The sequence below is a fragment of the Eumetopias jubatus genome, unplaced genomic scaffold (assembly GCF_037043125.1).
Source record: "Eumetopias jubatus isolate StellerSeaLion01/CBP00866 unplaced genomic scaffold, mEumJub1_p1.0 scaffold_12, whole genome shotgun sequence".
Classification (NCBI taxonomy): domain Eukaryota; kingdom Metazoa; phylum Chordata; class Mammalia; order Carnivora; family Otariidae; genus Eumetopias; species Eumetopias jubatus.
Genome location: NW_028274818.1, coordinates 4,573,641 through 4,598,828, shown reverse-complemented (window position 1 = coordinate 4,598,828; position 25,188 = coordinate 4,573,641). Strand labels below are relative to the sequence as shown.

At 54.5% G+C, this 25,188-nt stretch overlaps 1 protein-coding gene across 1 annotated transcript; it reads left to right on the top strand.

The window, feature by feature from the left end:
• The first annotated feature begins 775 nt into the window (after nt 1-775).
• Nucleotides 776-23,628, top strand: CFAP45 (cilia and flagella associated protein 45). The gene is made up of 12 exons (XM_028091004.1): nt 776-821; nt 5,874-5,999; nt 8,454-8,590; nt 10,413-10,557; nt 10,854-11,024; nt 12,079-12,257; nt 14,082-14,211; nt 17,146-17,292; nt 18,791-18,904; nt 19,490-19,683; nt 22,835-23,059; nt 23,445-23,628. Exons 1-12 carry the CDS (start codon nt 819-821, stop codon nt 23,521-23,523), a joined length of 1,650 nt encoding a protein of 549 aa, XP_027946805.1. The 5' UTR covers nt 776-818; the 3' UTR covers nt 23,524-23,628.
• Nucleotides 23,629-25,188: the final 1,560 nt, after the last annotated feature.

Sequence of the window (25,188 nt, the reverse complement as noted above, 5' to 3'; positions counted from 1 at the left end):
AGCGTTAAAAGACAGATTTCCTAAGGCCAGTTCTGTAGATTTCCATTCAGATACTCTATAGGGCCTGCCTTTTATTTTTATTTTTTAAAGATTTTATTTATTTGACAGAGACAGCACAAGCAGAGGGAGAGAAAGGGAGAAGCAGGCTCCCTGCTGAGCAAGGAGCCAGATGTGGGACTCAATTCCAGGGCCCTGGGATCATGACCCGGGCCTAAGGGCAGCCGCTTAACCGACTGAGCCACCCAGGCGTCCCAGGCCTGCCTTTTGTTTTTAATAAACTCCCGGGCGACTGAGCTGGAGGTCTGAGGAACTGCTCCTGAAACTGCACACACGTCCTCACGGCGGGAAGTTCTTTCTGTGGTCTAACCAGACTGTCCCGTTGTGAAACGTGTCTCCTCTGATCCAGGGTTGGCTGGCACCTCCTGGGCAGCACTGGCAACAGGAACCATGGTACCCAGGGGGTGTCCCCGGGCCTGGCTCTTGCAGGAGTGCCCACAGATGCTTCCCGGGCCCGTGCCAGGCCCTTGAGGGCTCGGGTTCCGACCCTACGGTCCAGCCAGAGCCAGAGTGAAGAGCCGGGCTCGCCGGCGGGGCTCAGTCTTTCCGGGGCGCCGTTTCCAGTCGAGGGAAGGGTTCGGGTCCCCCAAATCGCTGGACGCCCCGTGCGTCCGCGGGAAACGAGGGGCGTGGCCGGGGGTGGGCCCGGGGGCGGGGCCGCGGAGTGCAAGCGCGCTCTCTTGTTGCTATGGTAACGCATCAACATCCAGCGCCCAGGCTGGGGAGGCGGCGGAGGCGCAGAGCCAGGGCGTTCGGCTGAGATGGTGAGGTCCCGGGAGCACCGAGGAGGGGGGCCTCGTGTGTCCTGAACTGGGTTGGGGTTCTGAGCGGGGAGAGCGGGGCTTTGGGGAGGGCAGAAAATGAGTCAGGGTCTGGGGTCAGGAAGGCCCAGGGGCAAAGAGGGCATGCTTAGAAGCAGCAAGGGAAGTCCCGAGGAGCGTCCACGAGAGGAATTAGGGGTGGGGTCGGTAGGGATTGAAAGGGTGGAGGGGTGCTAGCCCGGGAGTTGCGGAGAAAGGGACCTTCTCTTCCCTCTCCTTCAGACTAGAGCCTCCACGGGCTGGGGATAATGGGCGGTGATGTGGGACAACCGCGGGTGAGGAGGCCACATGCCGGGTTATAGGACCTGCTCCGCCACTGATAGCAGAATGACTAAGCCACCCAACCTCCCTGAGCCTCAGGTCTCTCTTCTGTTGGTGGGGCCTTGGTTCACTCAGTTGGGCTCGACAAGTATTTGTGAATGAATGAATGGGGGGTAGGTACCAGGTTTGAAAGGCCCTGGGGAGGGATCAGGTGTGCTCTGGCAGGCCTAGGGTTCCCTGGGGTGGGAAGGACCCCGCAGTGGTGAGGGTTGACAAGGACACCAGGCCTGGGAGGAACTATAAAGAGGTGTCTGGGTTCCAGTAAGGAGGGTGTTGGTCCCTGAGGGATAAGGCAGCGGGACAGAGGATAGTCACTGGAGCCTCGGGGTGTTGGAAATAACCTTAGAATTTCTGGGGCACACCAGGGGGCAGAGATGGTGCACTGGGTATTCAGCGGACACATTTCGTGCCCATAGGTCACACTGCTTTTCTAGGGCTCAGTGGTTCCAATTCAGGGTCCCCAAGTAGGGATTTCAGAAGAGCTTTGTTAATTATACGCAAACAAGTCTCCAACAAAGAGCAGTCCCCAACTTCTGGGGACTCCCTGTGGTGTTGCGGTGGGGGTCCCCTTTCACGGATCCGTTTTATCAGGCATAGTTTTTCCGGGCTCTCCTCAGTGCTTCATAAGCGCAGGGTGTATGTCTGTTTGTTGGTGATGGCCTAGCATCGCGTCGGGCAACTAAGGGCACATAGCAGCTGTTACTTCCTTCCTCTCCGCTTTAAAACTATTCATATTTTCCAGTGCAAATTAATCAGTGCTTTGCACTTAGGCTATAGAATTGTGGGCTTTAGTGTACTCAGATGGGGATTCCCCGACTACAGGCCACTCAGGGCAGGGGTCGGCCTGCTGAAGGAGGCCTTCCAGATTGCTTGAACAGGACTGGGCCTGCAGGCACCTTTCAGAAGCAGTGGGTCGAGTTAGTGATCTCCACTCTTCTGGCAGGCTGTGTGTGTGTGTGTGTGTGTGTGTGTGTGTGTGTGTGTGTGTGTGTGTGTGCGCGCCGCTGACCAGCTTTTGAGAGTGTTTGGAGGCGTGGGGAGGCAGGGGCTTACAATGAGGCAGATTTCCAGGACTCTTCCAAAAACAATGAATAACACCATCCTCCAGAAGGAGGCTTGGGACCTCAGTCCTGACTAGGATGCCACCTTCGGATGGCATTCTGCTGATGGTCAACCTTGTCTCCCATTTGAGGAAAGAGGTGGCCTGAGTGCATCACTCAGTAAAAGGCAGATGCAGGCGGTGCAGGCGCGTCCTCACCTTCTTGGTAACCAAAGCCCACAGAAAGGGAAATAGAATCCGGCCGAGAGCTGGAAGCTTGCCTTTGCCGGTCTGTGATGAACCTATATGCAAAAGGAGAGCTGGATGGCAGGGTGAGGAAGTTGTCCAGGAAAGGACACAAAAGGTCTTCGTTCAGTTGACAGGTGTTAAGGTTACGTCAGGGAAACTCCACAGCTGTCCGCACCACCCCTGTACCAGCTCCTTCTCACCGGATTTGGGCTGAACGTACTGGATCGGGGACATCCGATGCTGCAGTTTTTAAGGGCTACACCCTTCTGTGTTCAGAGTCAGGCACCAGCCCCATGGCTAAGTTTTGTTTTTAAATAAATACAGTGTGTTACCTATAAAAAGGTTACCTCCTCAATTGCAGAAAATCATTCACTGCGAGAACCATCTGAAGATAATAATGCTCATCCAAAATTTCCGTTCAGCATTTTTTTGTGAACATTCTTTTAATATGCACTCGGGGTGCATAGCCTCCAAACGGACATTTTTGCAGGAATATTTACATGTGCCTTCCAATCTGGTTTCTTCAAAACCTAATATATTATAGAGACTGTCCTGTATCAATGACAGAGTGAAAATCATCTGATTGACCAGCTAATCTTTGGGCCTCGGAGTCTCTCCCCAGATTCCTAGTGGCGGCCAAATTCCTGTGGTCCTGGGGTGGGAGGGTATTTGAAGAGAGGGAGTCGGCTGGGTCAGCAGGAATGGAAACATCAAAGTGGGACTGGCGTCTTTATCTGCCCGCCCTCCTCATCTTCGCCCGTGGAACTAGGCCCTAGACAGGCTTGTCTCTGGGCGCTGCTCACCCTCCTGGGGATATTTATTTGGTCATGCAAGAAGTCAAACCAGCCCTTCACTTCCTGAAAGAGCCTTTTGGCTACTGTCTTGGCCTAGAGGGCTCTAACTTTCCATTTCTGCTTGGTTCTTCATTTTTCCGAGTGCTGTTACACAGTGACCTCCCTAATCCTTCTTGTTGTTCTTGGCCACAGTGGCTGTGTTGACTGTGGTGCGTGGCTTGTGGCTTCAAAGTCAGCATTTCCCCAGTGAGGTTTCTTAGCCACCCAACCCTGGAGAGCTCAGAGCTTCCCTCTGCCCTGCCCAGTGGCCACTTCTCTCTGGTCATCTCTTTTCCTTCCTCTGTTCTGACTTCTAGGCTCTGACAGTGGAGCATCTCCTGAGCGGCTTGCTCTTGATCTGGGTGCCAAGGTCACAGGAAAGAGGCGACGGGGTCTCAGCCCTGGAGGAACCTGTCACCCGGTGGACACCTGAGGGTAAAGGGCAAACCTGCAGGAGCCCTTGAAAAGAAAGAGGAGAACACGGGCAAAAACAATAATAATACTTTTCATCTGTCTTCCAAAGCCCTGTCACCGTGTTATTTTTCATGGTGATTTGGAAGACGTGGAGTCGGGGAGTGGCCCAGAGTCAGGCGTGTTCTGGGGAAGCTTCCAGTCAAGCTGGCCTGTGGCCCTCGAGAGGTCGCCTTGCTTGCTTTCATTCATTCGGGCTTCATCCAATGCGAGTCGCGCTCCTCCGACGTGCCAGGCACCACACATTTTTCCTTACTTGGAGGCAGAACTCACACCATCCCTGCTGACCCGGTACCTTCCACCTCTCCCCTCCCAATGCTTGCCCTGAGTCCCACCGGCTGCAGGTTCTTTTCATTTCCTCTGCTTCTATTTTTGGTGGGAAGGGGAGCAGTTGCTCACCACTAACCGTATAATAACCCTTCCAAGTCTGTTATTGGGCATCCTCGGGGCTGCTCTATTTACCTTTTAATAAATCCAAGCCTTCCTGCTCTGCTGTACTGGGGCTGCCTGAAGTTGTAAAGGGAGGCCCCCACCGTAAGCCTCCTGCTGGCTGGGCCGGGCGGTGAGGAGAAGGGAGGGCACGCACAGCTGTGCGTGCAGGAGAATAATCGCCTGATTTAGCAGGAAAACCCGATGCAGGTGAAACAGGTGCTGCCGAGTCTGGTTGGGCAGGGCGGATCGGAGAGAGCTTTCAAAACACACCGCCCAGGGCTTAGTGACCTGCAACGACAGGGTCCTTCTCTCTGTCTACCCTGTCTTCTTGACGGCTGCTGATTCCCAGGCTTGGGAGACCCACAGTGGGTAGCTCATGCTGCCGAGACACCCCAGCTTAGAGAGCTGGGGGACGGGTTGGCTCCTCCAAAGGAAGATTTGGGTCAGCTTTAGAGTAAGGTTGGAGCCGCCCCCAGTCCTCGCAGAAGTCACCTCCCGGAGACAGACTCCTCTCGGGGCTGAGCTGGGCTTTGGGAGGGGAGGTTGTAGTAGTGTGTTGGCAGCTGTAGGCAACAGAACCAGAACTCTGATTTACGTCCGAGGGCATAGAGGGAGGTGGATTTTGGGGAGCTCCCCGGCTGGGAAACTGCTTGGGAAACGGGGACAAAGGGAGCCACGGCAGCTGGAACCGGAGCCAAAATCACCACCCAGAGCGGGTCTGGCAAGGCCCCTGGATGCACCGTGGCACGCCCAGCACCGGCAGCTTTGTGGCGTGCTGCCGCAGGTCCTCATCAGCGTGGCCCTGCTGCCACACTGCCTTGGCCAGAGCTCCTCCGGGCTCTCCTGGCACCACCAGCTCCCCTCCGTTCTCCGGCTCAGGGGATCCGATTGGTGAAGCCGAGGCCCTTTGCCCAGGCTCAGAAGGCGCATGTCTGGTGTTTTTAGTATCTACAGTCGGAGATAGGCCTTAACTCATTAGATGAGTTCCTTCCTTCCCAAATAGGAAGACACTGGTTGGTTGAACGTGCATGCTTTTGGGGTCCCAGGAGTGAAAGCCATGAAGCAGTCACTCAGCCTTCATCCACTGAACTTCACTGGGCACCGACTGTGAGCCAAGCAGCGGGAAGGTGCTTTTCCATCCTGTGTCCTTTGGTCCCCACGATAACCTTGCTAGCTTGTGGGGACACGGAGGACGTCAGATGGCGGTGTTAGCCGTGAAAGGGGGCTCGGAGCTCAGGCCGAGAGGCTTGGAGGTGGAGAGGATGCTACCTTTCCGGAGAGGCAGCCCACATGGCCTCAAAAGACAGTGCCCCTGTGGGAAATCGGGACCGGGGTGACGACGACGTCCTCTTGCCAGCCCGCTTCCTTCCTCCTCCCTTCTGTACCCCACCACGACCTGGCCATCTGCAGCATGGGGACGAGGAAGTGCTCCTTCTCGCGGAGCTAGCGTGCCTGGCCCCTGCCCAGACGGCCCCCTGCTTCTGGGGGGTGTCTCCTACATTTCAGGGTTTACCCGGTGCTTCCCCTCAGTGGCTTCCCCACATGCCCACCTGCTTCTCCCCGGCACGGGCTGGCGAGGTGTTTCCCCTTGCCCAGGGTCCAGCTGACCGCTCGGTACTGACGACTCGGCCTTTCTGCCTCTCCCTGCAGCCGCTAAGCACCACTGGCGTCCTGAGTTCGTCTTCCACCACTTCCAACAGGTCGAGGAATAGGGCTCGCTACCGGACCAAAGCCGTGAGCTCCGAGGTGGATGAGAGCCTCTTCCGAGGGGTCAAGGTAACCGTCACCCAGCCCCTCCAGGTAGCTGGCCCTGGGAGGCAGTGACCCGGACTGGTGTTCCTCGGGATGAAGCCGGCACTGGGCAAGCCGTCCCCTCTCCCTGGTGACTCTCAGAGGGAGACCTGAGCAGCCGGACGCTGGCATCTCGTGGGGCCCCTGTGATCAGAGGCACCTGGCTCACTCCACCACTGCAATCTTCACGTCTGCCCTGCATTTAAAATCTGTTGTGATGTCGGGCGGGCAGGGGGAGGGCGGTGCTCTGCTGCAGAGAGCAGTTCGATGCCCAGTGAATGCCCCAGGATGAAGAAGTGTGAGGGCCACAGACGGAGCTCACAGACCCGGAGCAACATATTGCCCCTCCATCCAAGAACAGCATCAGAGAAAACCACAGACCCTCCTCTCTCAGTTGCTCAACTAACAGGGTTCATTAGCTCTGGGAGACCCCGAGCAGGTCTTCATGTGCAGGTGTCATCCCCACTAAGAGGCCGACAGCTTCTTCTGTGTAGAGAAGGAGAGCCAGCAAGAGCATGACTTGGAATATTCTTGGTACCTGGGAAGGGCAGCATGGTGAGAAGGAAGAGAGGCAAGGACGGAAGGAGAACGGGACATGGAGAGAGGGCAGTGAGAGACAGAGGGACAGAGCAAAGGGCAGGGAAGATGCCAGGAGTGGTGTGAGTGCTGACGTGAACGCCTGTGCATCGGGCAGGTGGCGGGAGCCCGGCGGATGTCTGTGCTCCTCGCTGTCCTCATTGTGAACCAAACAGGACTCTCCAGGGGCATCTGGGTGGCTCAGTCGGCTGAGCGTCTGAGTCCTGGTTTTGGCTCTGGTCTGATCTCAGGGGTGTGAGATCGAGCCCACCGCCCCACCTCCAGCTCCGTGATCTGTGATCTGTGATCTGTGATCCGTGATCCATGATCTGCGATCCTTGGGGAGTGTGATCTGTGACCCCGGGGAGTCTGCTTGGGGATTCTTTCTCCCGCTGCCTCTGCACCCCCTCCACTTGCACGTGTGAGCGCTCTCTCTCAAGGAAATAAATAAATCGTTAAACGAACAAACAGGACCTTCCAGAGGCTTCGAGATAGGCCCTTTCTCCATTTATTTTTTTTCCGATTTACTTATTTTTAAGATTTCATTTATTTATTTACTTGAGAGACAGTGAGAGAGCATACGCAGAGGGAGAAGCAGGCTCCCCGCTGAGTAGGGAGCCCGATGCAGGACTCGATCCCAGGACTCTGGGATCATGACCTGAGCCGAAGGCAGATGCTCAATAATCGGCTTAACCAGCTGAGCCACCCAGGCGCCCCGCCTTTCTCCATTTAGAAGACCTCCATCTGCATTGGTTTTCCTATCCACGGGGACAGAATCGGAGGAACGCACCCTCACTTACAGACAGGTTTTGTTTTGGGCCCGTGGGGTGATGAAGGGTTTGGAAATGGCCGAGTTCTCCAGGGGTCATCCAGCTGGGACAGCGGGAGGGGCAGTCAGAGAAATGCCTGTTCCTGGCCCTTTTCTTTGGCCTCCTCGCTGGGGGAGCAGAAGTCTCTCTGAAGCGGCAGCAGGGGGCAGAAGCGGTCCGTGGCGCGCCTGAGTCGTGCCCTCTCGGAAGCAGATGGCTGCAGGTGGTAGTAGCGCTCTGGGGACAGTCTGTGCAAAGGGCAAAGGGCGCTCAGGACCCGAACGACCTCCACGGAGGCAGGATTACGGTCGCTGCCTTCATGACAAATGAAATTCTCCCCTGCATTCAAAATTTTCCTGAAATAAGTGCTTTCATTTTCTTATTATCTGACTCTTTCATGGTTGGAATATTTTGGAAAAAAAAATCATACATTTAATATGTATTCCCGCTAATTCTGACTCCCTGACTTTCTCACCGCATTCCATGTAAGAGCAGGTCTCCACCAGGCCATTTGGCCATTTCTAACCTCCTCCATATGATTTTTTTCGGGGGTGGGGGGACCAAAGTAAATTAATCATAAGGAAGGATTAAAAATTCTGAACATCATGGATTGCATGAGTCTGTAACTAATCGTATTATCTCAAACCACAATGTGGTCCAAGAGAGATCATTATTTCTTCTTTCATAAATCTTGAAGGGAGGAGAACCTAGAGACCCCAGATTTTCGTGCCTGCTGGTTTCAGGTTAGGAATGGACACACACTAGCCACTCCCCTCCCCATCCTTTCAGGACTATTTGCACAAGACATGGGAAGGCCTTGTTCTCAGAGGAGCTGGTCAGTAAGAAGGCATGCAGCCATATTCAAGGGCAGAGCAGCGTACTTCTTTCTCAGTGCCCTGGAAACTCTTGGTGGTCCCGCGATCTGGGCCCCAGTCAGCCTTTTCTGCCATTGGATGGGGTGGAGGAAAGAGGGGAAGGCTGCCCTTGAAGAAGTTGGGACTGCCCCGAAGGATGTGGGCTGACCAGCTTCTAAGCTGGCTTCCTGACCCCACAGCCTCAGGCCCAGAGTGACAGCCCCATTGTGGTCCTCCGAGATAAGCATGCGATTCGGAAAACCCTCACTGCCCTGGGCTCGGAAAACAAGCCGGAGACCATGCAGCTCATCACCCGGGACATGGTCCGGGAACTCATGTGAGTACCCAGGGCTCGGAGCCCTGCCTCCCCGTCCCAGCCTGCACTTCTGCTGAGGACCTGTACAGGGAGAGGCCCGTCTGATCGCCTCCAGATAGCCGAGCCCCACTTCTGTACTATTTATCTCCCCTGTTGGCTTCCTAGCTCTCCTTCCTTGGCATCCTGGCCTCTCGTTTCTCCTCTTGTATCGATTCTTGCCTTTCCCTTCGAACCCCAGCTGCTGCTTCCCTGTCTCCTGGCTGCGGCGGGACTCACGGGGCTGCGAGAGGGGCTGTGCTCTCTCCGAGCCCCCCCTTAGCGCTCTTGGTAAAGGGATATGGTCCAGAGGAGTCAACTCCTTTTGGCTGCACCAAGAATCTGAGGTAAAGGGAAACTGACCAGATGCTAATCGGCCCCCTGGCTTCTTCCCAGGCTCTGAGGCCAGAAGAGGAAATTCCCCGGGGCTCTTGGGTTCCTTTGGGATTGGCTCCGCATGGCTTCCTGACTAGAGCTGCCCCCTTGCTCGGCGCCCCCGTGGGTTAGGCCTGTAGCTCCGCAGTGGGAACAGCTGTTGCTGGGGGCCGTGGTGGGGGGCGGTTAGCTGCACTCTTGGAAACCGTCCTCCCAGCCTGCTTCCACCTGCGGAGAACTTGAGCTGCCAGGAAGTGTCGCCTGTGTCACAAGCTGGGGCAGCACGGCTGGGTCATGGCCCCAGGAACGCGGTCTGGTCGGCCCTGGTGGCAAACGGTCATTCATGGTCTGCCGTCCTGCAGCCACTTGTGGGGCAAAGGAAGGGTTCCCTTTTGGGGTGGGCCAGTCCTGCAAGTGCCAGATTGGACCTGGTCATTCCAGGTCCCGGGCCAAGCCCCGGATCCACTCACTCATTCGGTCTTCCTCCTGGACTGCCCCCCCCCACACAAACACACACACACACACACACACACACACACACACACACACACACACACACACGCATTTTATGAGATGAGGTTTCACTTCCTGCCTCAGACGGTCTGCGTCTCCTTGCCGGGTCCCTGTTAAATGGCCTCACCCAGAAGCAGCTTTATTCTGGGCCCGGGCTGCTCCTGCCGCCTCCACCTCCAGTGTATGTCATTTGTTTGTAATCATTATAATTAGCTATTGGCTTGTTGAATGTGCTGGGCGGCTAGGAGGAGAGGTCCGCAGACGTGCCTCTGACTGTTGTTGATCAGAGATTTTAATTAATATTTAGGGTTCAAAGCTTCTCTCTGGGCCAGATGGACAGGGATGCTTAGGTTTCTCACAGCATCCGTTTCAACCTTGTCTGGCGTCCCCCCTGCCCTTTTTATGTCTTCCACGAGGAATAAGCTGTTTTTAAAGTCCAGTTCACCAGTGTGGTTTTGAGCTCTCCGTCTGGGCCCAGCCGGGGGCTAGGCGGTCCGCAGGGCCAGCAGAGGCTACGTATTGGAGGAGTGTGTGGTCCTGCGCACAGGCCGTGCCCGGGGCTGGGAGGCACAGCCCAGGCTGTGACAGTAGAGCGCATTGGCCTCCGAGGAGGTCGGCTCTTGGCCTGGTGGGGGGATTGGCCTATGTGCACGTGGCGGGGGCAGGGTCTCTGATGGGTGCACCGAGAAGGTGACATGCGCACTAGGCCTTTCAGCAAAAGCCCTTAAAGTGTCTCTGTTTGTTTGGCCCATGCCTCACCTGGGACCCCTTCTCCCCAGTGGGCCGGTGGTGCAGCGGGCAGTGTCTCCCGCCACGGGGTGGCATCGTGGGATGCGGGAGGGGCGGAGGGCCCAGCACCTGTAGCGTGGTGCTGAGAGCTTCCCGCTCCTCTCCACTGACTGTTCATCCCCTGGGGCAGCGTTCCCGCCAAGGATCCCTCTGGTGAGTCCCTCATCATGAGCCCTGAGGAGTTTGAACGCATCAAATGGGCATCCCACGTGCTGACCAGAGAAGAGCTCGAGGCCAAGGAGCAGGCCTTCAAGAAGGAGAAGGAGGCCATCATGGTAGCTGCCCTCCCTGAGCCCTGATCTCTGCAGATGGGAGGGGGGAGCTCTAGTCTGGGGGTCCTGGAAGGAGGCATGAATGTGTGCTTCATGGAGACCAGAGACGTGCTAGGGTGGACACCAGGTGTGGGAACAGCTGGGGGGCGGAGGACAGGTGAGGAGGAAGCCAGGCCGAGAAACTTCTGGGTTCTGCTAGCACGACGGGCGAAGCCACCTTGGGGGTCCTACTGGGTGGCCTGTGGTAGCCGGGCCAGCACCCAGGGCAGTCCCCTACTGATCCAGACTGTCTCCCATAGGACGCGGTGACCAAGCGCAAGAAGATCATGAAGCAGAAGGAAATGGTGTGGAGAAACAACAAGAAGCTCAGCGACCTAGAGGAGGTGGCCAAGGAGAGGGCCCAGAACCTCCTGCAGAGAGCCAACACTTTGCGCATGGAGCAAGAGGAGGAGCTCAAGGACATGAGCAAGGTGGGGACTTCGTTCCTCCTCTCCTCCCTCCCTCCCTCCTCTTCGGCTCTGGACGGCCTCAGCTCCAGATGGACTTGGGGCGAGGAGGGGGTGACAGGTGAGGGGCTGGCGGAGGGGGGGTGTTGCTGTGGTCAGAGGGAGGACTGGCCTTGCCACATGCTATCCGTGTGACCTTCAGCAAGTCGCTCACCCGCCCTAGGCCTCATTTTCTTCATGTGTCGAACGAGTGGTAAAACTACTTAGCAGGGTGATTCTCGGGGTGAACTGAGCTTTGCCAAGTGAGGACCTGCCTTCCCTTTCTTTCCTGCCGGGAAACTGGCTTCTCCTGAGGAGCCTAAAGGGCTTCCTTTAGCTGAGAGCATGAAGACAAGAGGCTCGGGTGGACTTTTTGTTTCTCCTTTGCATGTGGTTCACTTCCCAAGCACATGAACACTGCTGACTCCCAACCCTGTCGTCCACACCTTCTCTCCCAGGTTGATCTGTCCGCATGCCTCCTTTTATTTTCCAGAACTTTCACTTGGTTGTTCTTATGGAAGGCTGTCCCCTGGTGTGTCATGTTGGGTTCTTCCAGCTTAAAAAGTCTAGTGGCTTGGCCTCTGCACTAGTGTTTCAGTTTCCCTGAGAAGTAGAACAAAGGGCCTAATGTTGGGGTTCATGGGTCTCTAAGGGGGACCTTGGACCTCTGAAGTTTTATGGAAATTTTATGTTTGTGTGTGTGTAAGTGAGTCTTAAGGAGGACAGAGCCCATTGCTTTCCTCATATTCTCAAAGAGTGGTCCATGGTCCCCAAAACACGAAGGCTTCTCCTTGCATAGGCTAGCACTCTTAGGAGCCCAGTAAGTGTTCACGTAGAGCTACACTCGGGGAAGGGTGAGCATAGGAATGCTCTTGCTCTCGCGGGCTTGTGCGTGGCTGTGCGGGGGTCCGGCACGCTCAGTAGTGCCCTGCTCTCATTTCTCCCCTTCAGCTTCCACACCCACTGGTGCATCCCTCCCCGTCCTTGTGCCTAGACCTGGTTTCACCGTGTCATTCCCCTCCCCCCGCGCCCCCCGCAGATCATCCTCAATGCCAAGTGCCATGCCATCCGGGATGCCCAAATCATGGAGAAGCAGCTGATTCAAAGAGAATTGGATGCAGAGGAAAAGCGGTTGGATCAGATGATGGAGGTGGAACGACAGAGATCCATTCAAAGGCAGGAGGAGCTGGACAGGAAGAGGAGGGAGGAAAGAATCAGGTACAGTGGTGGTTTTGGCATCTCCCTCCCTGCCATTTCCATGGGTCTTTAGGTGCCGGTAGCCTTGCCAAGAGAGAAGAGAGGAGAAATGGTCATTACTACCATCTAGTATGATCTCAAAACGTTATGATGAGATTCATAGGACCGCAGAGCTTCTCAAAACTGATTCTTCAGATCATAACAGGTGCGTCACAGTCTGGCCCCAACGCAGCCTCATTGCCCAGCTTTTCCTGCCATCCCCTCTGAGGTTCCCCATCCCCCAGCACGCCTGGACTCCTCACGGTTTACGCTTTTGTTGTTCCTTCTGCTTTGAATACTCTTCTCTTTCCTTTTCCCTTGGAAAATACTTTCCCTTCCTTATGTGGCTTTGCTGTCACCTCCCCTGGAAAGCTCTCTCCCTTCTGCAGGCAGGCTCCAGGCCCCCTTTCTCTGCATCCTGCCACACCATGTTTATACTCCAGCACAGGGCTTCTTGCACTGGGGCTCTCTGGCCCTCACCAGACAGCATTCCTGTCTTGGTTCATTCCTGTAGCTCCTGGACCTAGCAGAGTGTTTGGCCTGTAGCAGGTGCTTAACACATGTTAGGGTGATAAATTCAGTCCCCTTCCTTTTGCAGAAAAGGACAAGTAAATTTATCGGAGCAGGTTAAGTTATTTACCAAATTTACCAGAGCAGGTAAATTTGCCAAAAGGACAAGTAGATTTACCAGAACAGGTAAATTATAGACCCACAGTGTCCCAGGTCCAGAACATCAACCATATAATGTGAGAGTTGCCTTGAACCACACTGACTGGCTCTGCTCTCTCCTCCTCTGATTCTGTGCTCTTGAACCATTCATCTCTGTACTTCCCGTAGGTACCTGCTTGACTGTAGTAGGCTCCCTATAAATGTGGATTTAATGGGTAAGTGGCTCTTCATCTTCTGCATAAATAGCTCCAATTAAAGAAAAATCTCTGCCTCATCAGGCCACTCTAATGATCTGAGTTGGTCCTTATATTGGGCCCCAGCCTGCTTCCATGTAATTCTTTTACTCATTCCTCCTGTGTATTTCATCTGGAGTCATGAAGCCATTCAAGCGCTCCACCTGGATGGGAATCTTCATTGTCCTTCCTCTCAGTTCTACCCTAACCTGTGTCTTCTCTCATTCTCCCAGCCTTTACTCATACATCATGGGGTCTGGATGTTTCTAAGTTTATTGTGATCCAAACACACATAGGGAGTCACTGGCACCAGCACAGACTGTAAACTCTGGGTTCTCTGCTTTTTACTGTCGAGCAAGGGCATCCCTGAGTAGAGAGGCTTGTTCAGACCCAGGAGTGGGAGGTTCGTGGCACATGAGATGGGGCATAAGATAGACAGCTAACGAAGTGGGTGTGGAAGGTGGGTGGGCGCCAGGACACACTGGGTGCTAGCAGAGGCATGGGAGGAAGGAGAGGTCCCGGGCTTTCTAACTGCGAAGCTGGCATAGGAACCTAGCATCCCATGATTGCTCCGGGAGGGCTTGGGAGGTGGGAGGATTTCAGAAGCTCTTGACACACTGAAAGGCAGAATGTGCATTGCAGAGGCGGGGTGCACTCTTGGGCAAACAAATGAAGAAGGGGAGCCTCAAGAAGGGGAGCTTGGAAGAGGAGAGGACAACCCCCTCATGACACCGGACACTTGAGAAGGACTTTGGTCTGGGCTCATGAAGAGTAGCAATGTGTAGGGGGTGCTTGTCCAATTGTCCCTGTGACACCTCCCATCTTGGGGGTTATTTGGGTGGAGGCTGGAGCAGAGGAACGTGGACGTGGGTTTTTAAGCCCCTGCGGTACTGCTCACTCCTAGAGGAAGACGGCACATTGTGGAACAGATGGTAAAGAACCAGGAGGAGCGGTCGCTGCTTGCCGAGCAGCGGGAGCAAGAGAAGGACCAGATGCTGGAGTACATGGAACAGCTCCAGGAGGAGGATCTAAGGGTAACACGCTGGACAGATGGTGCCAAATTCCACCAGCAACAGCAACAAAGCTCTCCGAGATTTGGGGGTGTCAGGGTGTGGACCAATTTTCTGTCAGGCACATGCTTATTTTGCAACACCATCGCCATCAGCTTTTATGGCCATGTTGAACGTTCATTTGGCTGTGGCGCCATACTGGGGGATGAACAGGGACTTGGACAGATTCTGTCCCTGCCTCCCGGGGACTTGGGGTCCGAGACCAACGCATCCATGGACATGGACACAGAAAGGAAATGTACAGCTATATGCATTGCACACATAAACATAGGGATGTTTAATAGCCTTCCCGCAGTTATTTAAAGGGATGTGATACACTTTGTAGATGTCTTAGCTCTGTCTTAGGCTCAGGCTCCCTGCTGTTCCCTCACTCCAAGTACACAGCATCCGAACGTGGTTAATTGTGTGGAGGAGCCAAACCTTTTTTCTCCATTAGTCTGGATAAAATCAGTAGGCATATCCATTGCAAAAGAAATGATGACATACCTGCCCCAAACCAAGTAGACTTAAAGAAACCCCCTTCTGTTTGCCTGCTCCGGTCTGTTGCAATACATAAAGGCCCCTTGCACAGTGGGGGGCAAGGCGAGCCTTTGGGGTGTTTATTCTTTCTGCCCCCTCAGTTTTTTACCTTTGAAAATTTTTATACACACAGACAAGTTGAAAGAATTGTACATATCACATCCATCCATGCTCCACCTAGATTTCATAATTGTGAATCTGCCATAGTTGCTTGTCTCTTTTCGGGGTGTATATGTATTCTGTTACTGTTAAACTCTTTGACAGCAGATATCTTGAGACTTTGCTACTAAATGGTTCAGCCCTTATTTCGGAAGAACAAAGATGCTCTCTCACCAGTCATCAGTACTGGTATCTCATCCCCTCATGAAAAATTGGAATCCAATGAATCTGTCATATCATTTAATACTTAATCCACATTCAGATTTCCCCAAGTGTTCCAAAAATGTATTTTCAGTTTTCTTTTTTTCAACCAAGATCCAATCAAGTTCCCTGCGTTGCATTCACTTAAGCCTCTTTCATGTGCTTTGACCTAGAAGAGTTCTTGTTCCTTCTTTCCTTGATTTTTTTGGCACTGGTATTGTGAGGCACCCAGGCAAGTTGACTTGAAGCGTTTCCCCCATTCTGATCTGTCAGATTATTTCCTCATGGTGTCATTTAACTAGTGGGACCTGTATTCCTGATTTTTTTCTCCTCTTTCCCTACATTAATGGACGATTGGGTTGTCATCTCCCAGTGATTTAATGATGGTGTGGAACCAACAAAAACAACAACCTGAAAAGTAAATAAATAGGCAAAGAAGTAAGTCAATACATGATGGTATATATGTCCTAGATCAGTGTTCAGCAGGTTTTCTCCTTGGGCTGGTCAACGGGATTAAATAACGCATGGGCACCGATGGCAGGCCTAAATCTGGTGGGAAGCAGGTAGAAAGGAAAGGAAGAAAGGGAGAAGGGGAAAGGGAGTGGAGAGTCACTGGGCCAGGTGGGGAAAAGTGGGGTGAGTGAAGAGGTAGGCACAGGGAGAGTGAGGGAATGCCGGCCACCGTGACTCATGCGCCGCAGCCTGGGTGGGAGGCAGTGGGTGCTGTGCCGATCTGGTGCAGGAGGCGCTCCGGGAGGCCTGGACGTGGCTGTGAGTCCAGCTCGGGGAGAGCCAGCGGAGTTGCCTCGGATGAGTCAGGGAGAAGCTGGGCTGAGAAGGAGCTGGAAGTCTAGGGTGGGGCATAGCCTTTGAGGGATGGAGGGAGCTGGAAACGGTGTGTGGGGGGAGTTGTTGGGTGGAAGAACTTGAAGGAAAGAGTTGGACATTGGTGAGAGGATATAGGTAGGCCAGCTGCGTAAGGTTCTCCTTCGGGACCTGAGAATGTGCTCGCTCCGACCTTCAGGCTTTGAAAGGCTCGGGCTCCTTCCTCAGAAGGGATCTTGTCACTCAGGGTCACACTGATACTCCTCCATCATTCATTGTCTTTCTCTGTGTCTACCATCTTTTCCCCCTTTTTCTCCCATGCCACTCACTTTGGTTCCCCCTTTCCCTGTTTCAGTCGATTGAGTATTTGCTGTTTTCCTCTCATGGGGCTACACATATTGCCAGGGAAGACAGGAAGCGTGACATGGTCCCCATCCTTTGGCAGGGACAGAATGAACACACAGGAATGAGTGGGGACCTACAAGGCAGTGCCTAACCAAATCCCAGGAGGTGTGGCACCATCTTAGGTGCAGAGGGGATTCAGAAATCAAGAGAGAACTGGAACTTGGGGTAATCTTCCCGAGAAGATTGGAACTTTAATTTAGAAAGACCGGGTTTCAAAATTGTGGCACTGGATTTTGTTAGCTGGATGGCCCTGGACAAAGAAATTTGGGGCCTCAGTGTCTTCATCTGCATGAGAGAGATAACAGGTTCTACCTTTCAGGGTTTGGGGATGTATTTGGGTTTCAGAGATAGGCTATATAAAGGGCCCAGTGAATAGAAAATACTAAATTACAGCAATACTTTGTTATTTCAATCATCGCTATTGAATAGAGACCAGATGCTAGGGTTTGACGAAGAGAAGGAAATTGAAGACAGGAGAAAAGACCAGCAACAATGGGTAGGACTTCACATGACATGTGGGAGACACCGGGGAGAATTTTAAGAACCTCCACTTCTCTGAGAGTGTATAGAAATCATCCGAGTCGGGGCTGCCACCAGCCACGTGGGTGCAGACTGCAAAGAGGCCATTTGGCTGCAAGGGGTCATTGGTGAGGCTTGACTAGAGGCTAGCGGCAGCAGCTGGCCTGCAGACGGGGCACGTGCCCCTGCCTCTGTGTCTCTGTCCTTATGGGCTGGTGTCTCTGGGTCTTGTCCCCTTCTACTTGGAGGCTCTTTTCCTTCTGATGGCAGGACATGGAACGGAGGCACCAGCAAAAACTAAAGATGCAAGCTGAGATTAAGCGCATTAATGACGAAAACCAGAAACGGAAGGCAGAGCTGCTGGCTCAGGAGAAACTGGCAGACCAGATGGTGATGGAGTTTACCAAGAAGAAGATGGTAGGTTTCTGATGCCTGGGACTTCTGGCCACGGGGAGCGGCAGGCCTGAGATCTAGGGGAAGCCATGTGTCCATTCCAGAATTCATGTCCTTCGTTCAAGGGACTGGCTCCTTCTTCTCTTCATCTTGGCCACTGGTTCATTAATAGAGAGTAGGCTGGAAGGGACACCCAAATTAGGATGTTACATCCTTGTTAACACCTTTGATTAGAAGTTGGATGAGGGTCAGGTACAGGCTGGGAAGAAAATGAAAACTATTGGGGAAAGGAAAGTTTTTGTGGATTCCTCATGGAATGCATGATTACATCCCCAGTAATCACGGGTCACCTGCCCCATAAATTTCTTGTGAAAATTCCTCTATTGGGCATCCTGTACTGGGGGCTAGACTCTGAGAGTAGAGCTTCTCCCACCGCTGCTGTGGAAGCTGTAAGCACAAATGCATCACGGGGCAGAGAGTGACCCCGCTCATGGTGACGGGGAGATGCTGCTCACGCCGCGCGGACTGACTCAGGAGCCAGGCTGAGTAACGGAGTGAGTGGGGGCAGTGAGGAGTGGGGGGCGAAAAAGCTTCTAAGCCCAGTTTAGATGGAGTGGTGGTCTCTGTTCTTGCAGCCAGGGCTGCCCCTTCGAGCTAAGGGCAGAGATTGGTTGTGGAAGCCTCTGGAGTTCCTTGTCCTGCCACCTAGTGCGAGGTGGAACAGAGACCAGCTTTGAAACACAGCTCCCTGTGCACAGCTCACAAGTAGGCAACTCTCTGGGCTGCCCAGGAGTCTGGGCAGGTAGAACGATGGCTATGGAACATTCTTTATGGGAAAGGAGATCACATTTCCACCCAGCTCAAGCCATTAGTCTTATGACTACCCGAGAATGGTAGTTGGGAGGCTGGGTTTGGGAAGATTTCCGGGCTATGTCTGTTCTTCCAGAGAAGTGGCAAAGGGAGCTAACTCTGATGGTTCACTCCTTGCATATCTGCTAACCGCAGTGGAACTGCCCAAAGCATGGTTGGCCATTTGCCCAGGGACTAATGAGATAACTTCCACCTGCTGCACTTTACAAGTCAGGCAGGGTGCCACAGTTTTTACTTATAGAAACGTGGCCCAGTGGCCTTGCAACTTAGACATTGTCTGCAATGCCGTGGAAGGAGCATGAAGGCTGGGCTTGGGATACCTGCATTCAAATCCTCTTTGGTTGTTGACTAGCTACGCGATCTTGGGCAGGACCCTTGATCTGAATGAATGTCAGTTTCCTCATCTATAATACCTGTCTCATGAAATGTTGTAGGGGCCCTCTGGGATCATATAGGAGGAAGCATTTGGTAAACAATGAAGCATTTTGCAATGCTAATTGACTTTATTCATGCATTGCTAGTTATTTTGCCCTACCTTAAAAAGAGTCAGGGAGTGATGTGGGAGATACTGGACAGACTGTTGCAGGGACTTCATCTCTCTGCAAGGCTGGGGCAACGGGAGCTGCTCTACAAGACCTTTTCTTCCTGGCAGGCTCGAGAAGCAGAGTTTGAGGCTGAGCAGGAGAGAATACGGAGGGAGAAAGAGAAGGAGATTGCCCGTCTGAGGACCATGCAGGAGAAGGCCCAGGATTACCAGGCAGAGCAGGTACCTTCTTGGCCTCGGCTTCCTTGGGGCTCCCCAACTCCCTTAACTATTCCCTTGACAGCCTGCAAAACTGACCTGAAGGACAGAGATGTGGAGGGCAGGGCAGCATGCAGGTTACCTAGACTTGAGTCGCTGGAGGGCGAAGGGGTGAGCTCCCCCAGTGCTTGTGGCAGTGAGGACTGCTCAGGGCATTACGTGCTGAAGGTTCAAGAGAAAGCTTTTGGTTGCTGCGTAAAGAACTTTCACTGAACTCTGTCACCAGGGCAACTGTGGCATCTCCATCATTATAGTTTTTTAAAATGAGAGGCGACTGTTGGACCGCCTGGAGGTGTTGGAGGTGTAGGGAAAGAACTGGGCTCAGCGGTGGGGGAGGACAAGCCAAGACCCCCCAGGGTATCTTCCGACCAGAAAGTTCTACAAGATTCCATGTACGCTTTCCCGCAACAGTCTTGCTGCCAGAGAAATGCACGGCACTCCTCAAAGTGGGCTGTGTCAGAGTCTGCAGTCGGGGTCTTCCTAAGGTGCCCGGTCAGTTCCGAGGTCGGTTTGCACCCTCACGGGTCTCCCCACCTTCTCTTTTCCCAGGACGCCTTGCGGGCCAAGCGCAACCAGGAGGTTGCAGACAGGGAGTGGCGCAGAAAGGAAAAGGAAAATGCACAGAAGAGGGTGGAGACAGAAGCCAAACTGCGCAAAAGCCGGTTGGAGCAGGTGGCTTTCAAGGAGCACACTCTGGCTGTTCAGGTGCAACGGGACCGGGATGAGTTCGAGAGGATTCTTCGGTAGGTGGGGCTGGGCACCTCGGCTTCCTTTCCTTGTACTGTGGCAGGGATGGCCCCTACTGGGCGGAGAGGACCTTGCCGGCATGTCCACAGACAGATGTGCATTCATCTTGCCTGGGATGGCAGAGTCATTCCAACTAGATGCAGAGCTGAAAGGCGCAAAGACAAGAACTGAGAGCCAAGAATTTTCTGATTAGGGATTTGGAAGACAGCACCTTGATGTAGCTAAGGAATTGGGTATTATCGGGATTATTTGTCCCGGAGGATGAAAGGTGTGAATAGAAGTATGTGTCTGGTCCCTCTGCCCTCCCCTGCCGCCACGTCCCCCTGTACGTTAGGGATGAAGCTGCAGCCGGGAGGTCGAGGAGAGACAGAAAGAACTTCAAACACCAAGGTTGTGGGTCACTGGAGAAGAGCCTGTGTTGGGGGCTGGGGTCTTTGCCCTTCATTTGATAGATATGTTTGAAGCACATAAATTCAAGACTCTGTGCCGGATGCTCTGGGAGACATTAGAGGTGAACAAAACGCTGTCCTTGCCAGTTCATGTGGGAGGATGTGGGAGACTCATATTTGGATGGACCTTACCTATATTTATCCATCTTGCCTGCCTTGCCAACTCTTCATCCTTTTATTTTTGTTCTCTTTTGGCTCAATGAAAATTCCCACCCATAAGTGGAAGTGAAGTGTTCACATCTGTCACTTTCCCCACCCCGTGTCCACCCCCAGAGCTGCCGGCAGCCACAGCTGCTTTGGCGTCTCTCAGTCAGATCTGCCACCACCAGACCTGGCCCCTGGGGTGTTCCCCTGGTATTGTTCTGGACTAACTGGGAATGACTCCTTTCTTGCTCTGGTTCAGACTCTGTAAGATCAGAAGCTTTCAAAGGAAACAAACAAAACAGAATTGGAATGGGGGGGTGTAGATACAAAATTACAGAAATTATGCTCCGGTAAGTGGAGAGTCAGTGGTGCAGACCGGCTTTCTGGTCGACCTGCTCTCGGTCCTTGGCACCGCCCCAGGTACTTGCATGGCAGACCAGCCCTGGGCCCCCACCCAAGACCCCCCAGCCAGAGGCAGAGCAGACCTGTAGGAATCTCTGCCCTTGTCAGAGCCAGGTTCCTGGTCTTTTATTGGACTGTGGGCCCCCAGACTGTCCCCACTAGCTGCAGTACCCTTTGACTCTGTAGCTTTCCCTGCCCACAAGGATCGTGCCATGGTCTCTGGAAACCTGCTCAAGGAAGCAGGTTCCTCAACAGCCCCACAGATTCTGCCCCTGGGCTCCAGACTACCTCTCAGATGTCTGCCCTCACCAGCCTGTATGCCCTTGGACACCTGTGTTGCCTTTAGCAGGCACTAATAAACATTAATGGGAAGAAATTAAGGGTCCTACTTTTGCCACTGACCCATTTGTCCCTTCTTTGCTTTGTTTGCCCAAAGCATATGCACTAGCCAGTTATTAAAGTGAGACCAGCCCTTTGGAGATGTTCAGCTTCACCTGATGTTCTAGGTTAGCATCTAGACCCGGTGTCTCCAGGGCCATGTGACCACCAGGGCGGGTGTCTTTTAGCGCTAGGAGCGTCTCTGCTGTAGCCAGCAATCCAACTTTTCCTACTTCAAAAGCATGACCTCATAGATGGCCTCTATATGTGCTTCCTGCTTCTGGAGAGAGGGATGCCTTTGCCTGGCAGCCCACTGACTAGGCAGAGATAGCTGACCTACCCTACCCGGTGGCTCTCGGAAACACTGGGGAGCTCACATAAAGTCCTGTGGCCCAGGCTCCACCCCCACAGATTCTGATGTAACTGGTCGGGGGTGAGGCCCTGGGCAGCAGCAGGTTTTGGAAGCTCCTGGGTGACTGTAGTGCAGTCAGGCTCCAAGTTCACGGCTATAACCCTATGAAGTGACCAGGCTCTGCCCCATTCAAATTTCCAACTGCCTGCCCGCCCAGGGGCTTCCTAGTGACACATGCAGGCTCCCATTTCCAGCCTATTTTGCCTGACGTGAAACGGTAGAACCCCATTCTCTGTATAGGAAAATACAAGGGCAAGGCGAGGAGGTAGGGCTTCTTGCTATCACGGAGATGTCTGAGTGGTTGGGGTTTGGAGTCTAAATGGAGAGCAGTGAGGAAGTCGGCAGGTGTCTCCGGGCAGACTGGTGGGCTGTGGCAGGTGCAGGTACCCACAGCTGTGCAGGAGTTACCGAGAGTTGAGACGATACCGGTGTTTCTCGGGGCCGGGGAGATGGCTGGCCAGAGGGAAGTGAATAAGTGACATGGTGCTTTTCAGAGCTTTGTGGGGTACCAGTGCCCTCAGGGCAGGGAGCAGGTGAGATATCCCTGCCTAAGATGCTTTTACACGTTGTTCTCGTTTTTGGTTATGTCGAGAAAGAACTAAGATGACCACTCAGGGTGGCTGAGCTCAGCGCTTCCCCTGAGATGTGAATACATTTCATTTGAGGTTTTTTGGAGCTTGTCTGGCCCACATTGGCCACTTTCTCCAGGATATTGGGGCCCTTGCAAAGAGGCTCCTATGAAGAATCTGGAGAGCTGGAGAGCTGGAGCACTAAGAGGCCCCAGGGACAACTCCTTCCTTCTTCCAGCAAGTAGGAGAGCTAGCTTTACCAACACCAGCACTTTTCACTTCTGAGCATCCCCTTTGCAGTTTTGTTGATGTCATTAGTATTGTTCGTGGGAAGGAAAAAGGGAGAGAGAGAAAGAAAGATATCTTAGAACCAGCTAGAGAAGGAGCTGTGCATCGTTGCAAAAGAGAAGGTTGGAATAAAATAGCTTCCAGTGGGTGAAACCCGGAGTATAGGCCAGCTACATAATTTGCAGGGCCTGGGGGATCCCTTGCTCAAAAAATATTAAGAATTTCAAAACGGTGATGGAACAGCATGAAAGCAAGCACAGGGCCCGCCTAAGCACGCCCCTGACATGGAGTGCCCACAGCACCGGGCCTGGCTGAGGAGAGGGGTGGCACGCACGGAGGCCGCTTGGAGGCTGGTCTCTGAGCCTCATAAGAGGGTGGGAGTGTGCAGGGCTGTGGTCTCTGAAGCACGTTCCCTGGAGAAGCCCTTCCAGAAGGCTCCCTCAGTGCCTCTCCTCTCTGGGCCAGCTCGGCCTACTCCATTCGGCAACCTGTGTCCCTCCTCCAGGGCTCAGAGAGAGCAGATTGAGAAGGAGCGGCTGGAGGAGGAGAAAAAGGCCACCGGGCGCTTACGGCATGCCAACGAGCTCAGGCGCCAGGTACGCGAGAACCAGCAGAAGCAGGTGCAGGACCGCATTGCCACCTTTGAGGAGGGCCGGCGCCTCAAAGAGGAGGCCCAGAAGCGGCGTGAGCGCATTGATGACATCAAGAAGAAAAAGATTGAAGAGCTGAGGTGCGAGCGATCCCTGCGGCTCCCCTCCCCTCCCCTCCGCTCCCCTTCCCCGAGGGCAGGGAGTGTGGGAGTCAGGGGCCCGGAGGGAGGCGGCAGGCAGGGAGGCAGCAGGCGCGCTGGGAGGGCCCTTTCTCCTGTCTCAAGGCTCACACAGGTTGTTGCCCCCTGAAGGAGGCTCCCGCTGAAGGCTCTGGGACTGGGGCCGCCTGGCTCTGTGGGAGCTCCGAGGCAGGGGGCTCTATAGAGCCTTGAGGGGAATGTGTTTGGGGGATGGATTGTGGGAGCAGGGGTGGGGGTGCAGGCCCCCAGGTTCCGGGGCCTGCTTCCTGCCGCCTCCTCTCTGGTCCCATGCCCCCCTCACACTCGCCCTGTGTCCCCCCTGCAGAGCCACCGGCCTTCCTGAGAAGTACTGCATTGAAGCCGAGCGCAAAGCTAACATCCAGCCAGCCGCCTCTGTGAAATGAGGGGAGCCTCCGTGTGCCCAGGGGTGCCTGCAGGGGACAGGTTCTGCCCCGTCTCTGGGCGCCCATAACTGCCGCTAACCTAGACATTTTATAGTTACAGATTAAATTTATTCTACTTCATTAAGCAACAGCCCAGCTTTCTTGGGGGGCGGGGCTGTGGCTGCTGGGGATATATGAGCTGTGAGCCCAGTGGGCTATGGGAGCCGGTGCCGTGGGCAGTGTGATGCTCTGGGGGGGGGGATGGAAGGGTGCTCCCTGCTGGTGGTCCCTCCGAGCTTCACGGGCCCTTGCCCTGCGTCCCCTGGCTTTTCTGGGGCCCTGGGGATGTTGCCTTCCTGTCCACCTTCAGCATGGCCTTGCTCTGGCCCTGTTCCAAGTCCAGTTCAGAGGCATTTCAGAGCAGGGGGTGCTGGAGCCGCTCTCTCAGGGCGGGGCTGGGGTAGGAGGGACCGGAGCTGCAGACGCAGAGCTCCTACTGGGCACCTGTGACTCAGACCACACCTGTGGGGGGGTGGCATTTGCACCGAGGGCTTACCCTCTGGCTCTGCCCTCCCCTGCCAGAGCCCTTTCCACTCCAGGTGGTGCCACAGCACAGACACCTGCCGTTCCCCGCCAGGCACACCCAGGGCCCTGCTCCTCACCCGACCTGGCTGCCCCCTCACTCAAGCGGCCGGGCTCTCCTCACTCCACCTCACCCTGACGGGTGGGGCTCCCCACGGCCATTGTTGCCTGTGTTAGTGTGCCTCCTGTCTCCCCAAAACACTTCTAGTCATTCATTCCCTCATTCAAATGCTGCTTGAGTGCCTCCTTCTCTGGGTGCACACTGGGCGCTCAGTGCAGCAGACCTGGGTCCACCCTCGTGGACGCTTCTCATCTGGGCCAATCTGCTCCTGTTCCTCCCTCAGCCGCTCCACCACATGTCTTGTGCCTTTACAAAGTCTCGGCTTTTTTGGAAGCAGGCTGATTACCAGGCTCCTTGTGGGCTAAAGAGCTGTGGTCCAGGGATGGAGCCTTTTTCCCGTTTTGTATGCCTGGGGGTGGGGAAGGGCTTGCCTCCCAGCTCCCAGCCCCACACTGTCACCCCCCCCCCCATACTCCCCTCCAATCCAGAGCCCAGTCTTGCCTCCCTCGATGGGTCCTGCCCTAGAGGAGGCAGGGAGCCGCTGCTGGGCGCGTCCTGGGTGTTTACAACGCCAGGTTATAGGGGCCTTGGGCAAGAGTCCTCTTTTCATAAGGCCCAGGGAGAGTGGGCAGGCAAGCTGCTCCCTATGCTTCCTTCCTCTTCCTCAGAGAAGCCTCCCCGGGTTCCTTCTCCACCTGCCCCGCCCTGACCAGGCTAGCTGCTGGGGAGGGGGGCTCTCACCCTCCTGCTCAGTGCCCCTGAGGATGCCCCTCCTACCTGGGGAAGCTGCTCCCTTCCTCCCAGAGGTCTTGGAAAGATGTGGTACTCGCCCAGGTTGGGAGGGCTCCCTTGATCTCATGGCAGCACCACTGAGGTTTCTGGCACCTTCTGTGGCTGGCTTACTTGCTCAGGCTCCCTGTGTGAAGCCTCTTGCAGGTCATACCTGCAGGGACCAAGCCTTGAGCCCTTCCTTGTTCTGGGGGACCCACCTGCCAGGAAAGGCAGAAAGGGCCTTGGGTGCCTGGAGTTTGCCCTAGGGGACC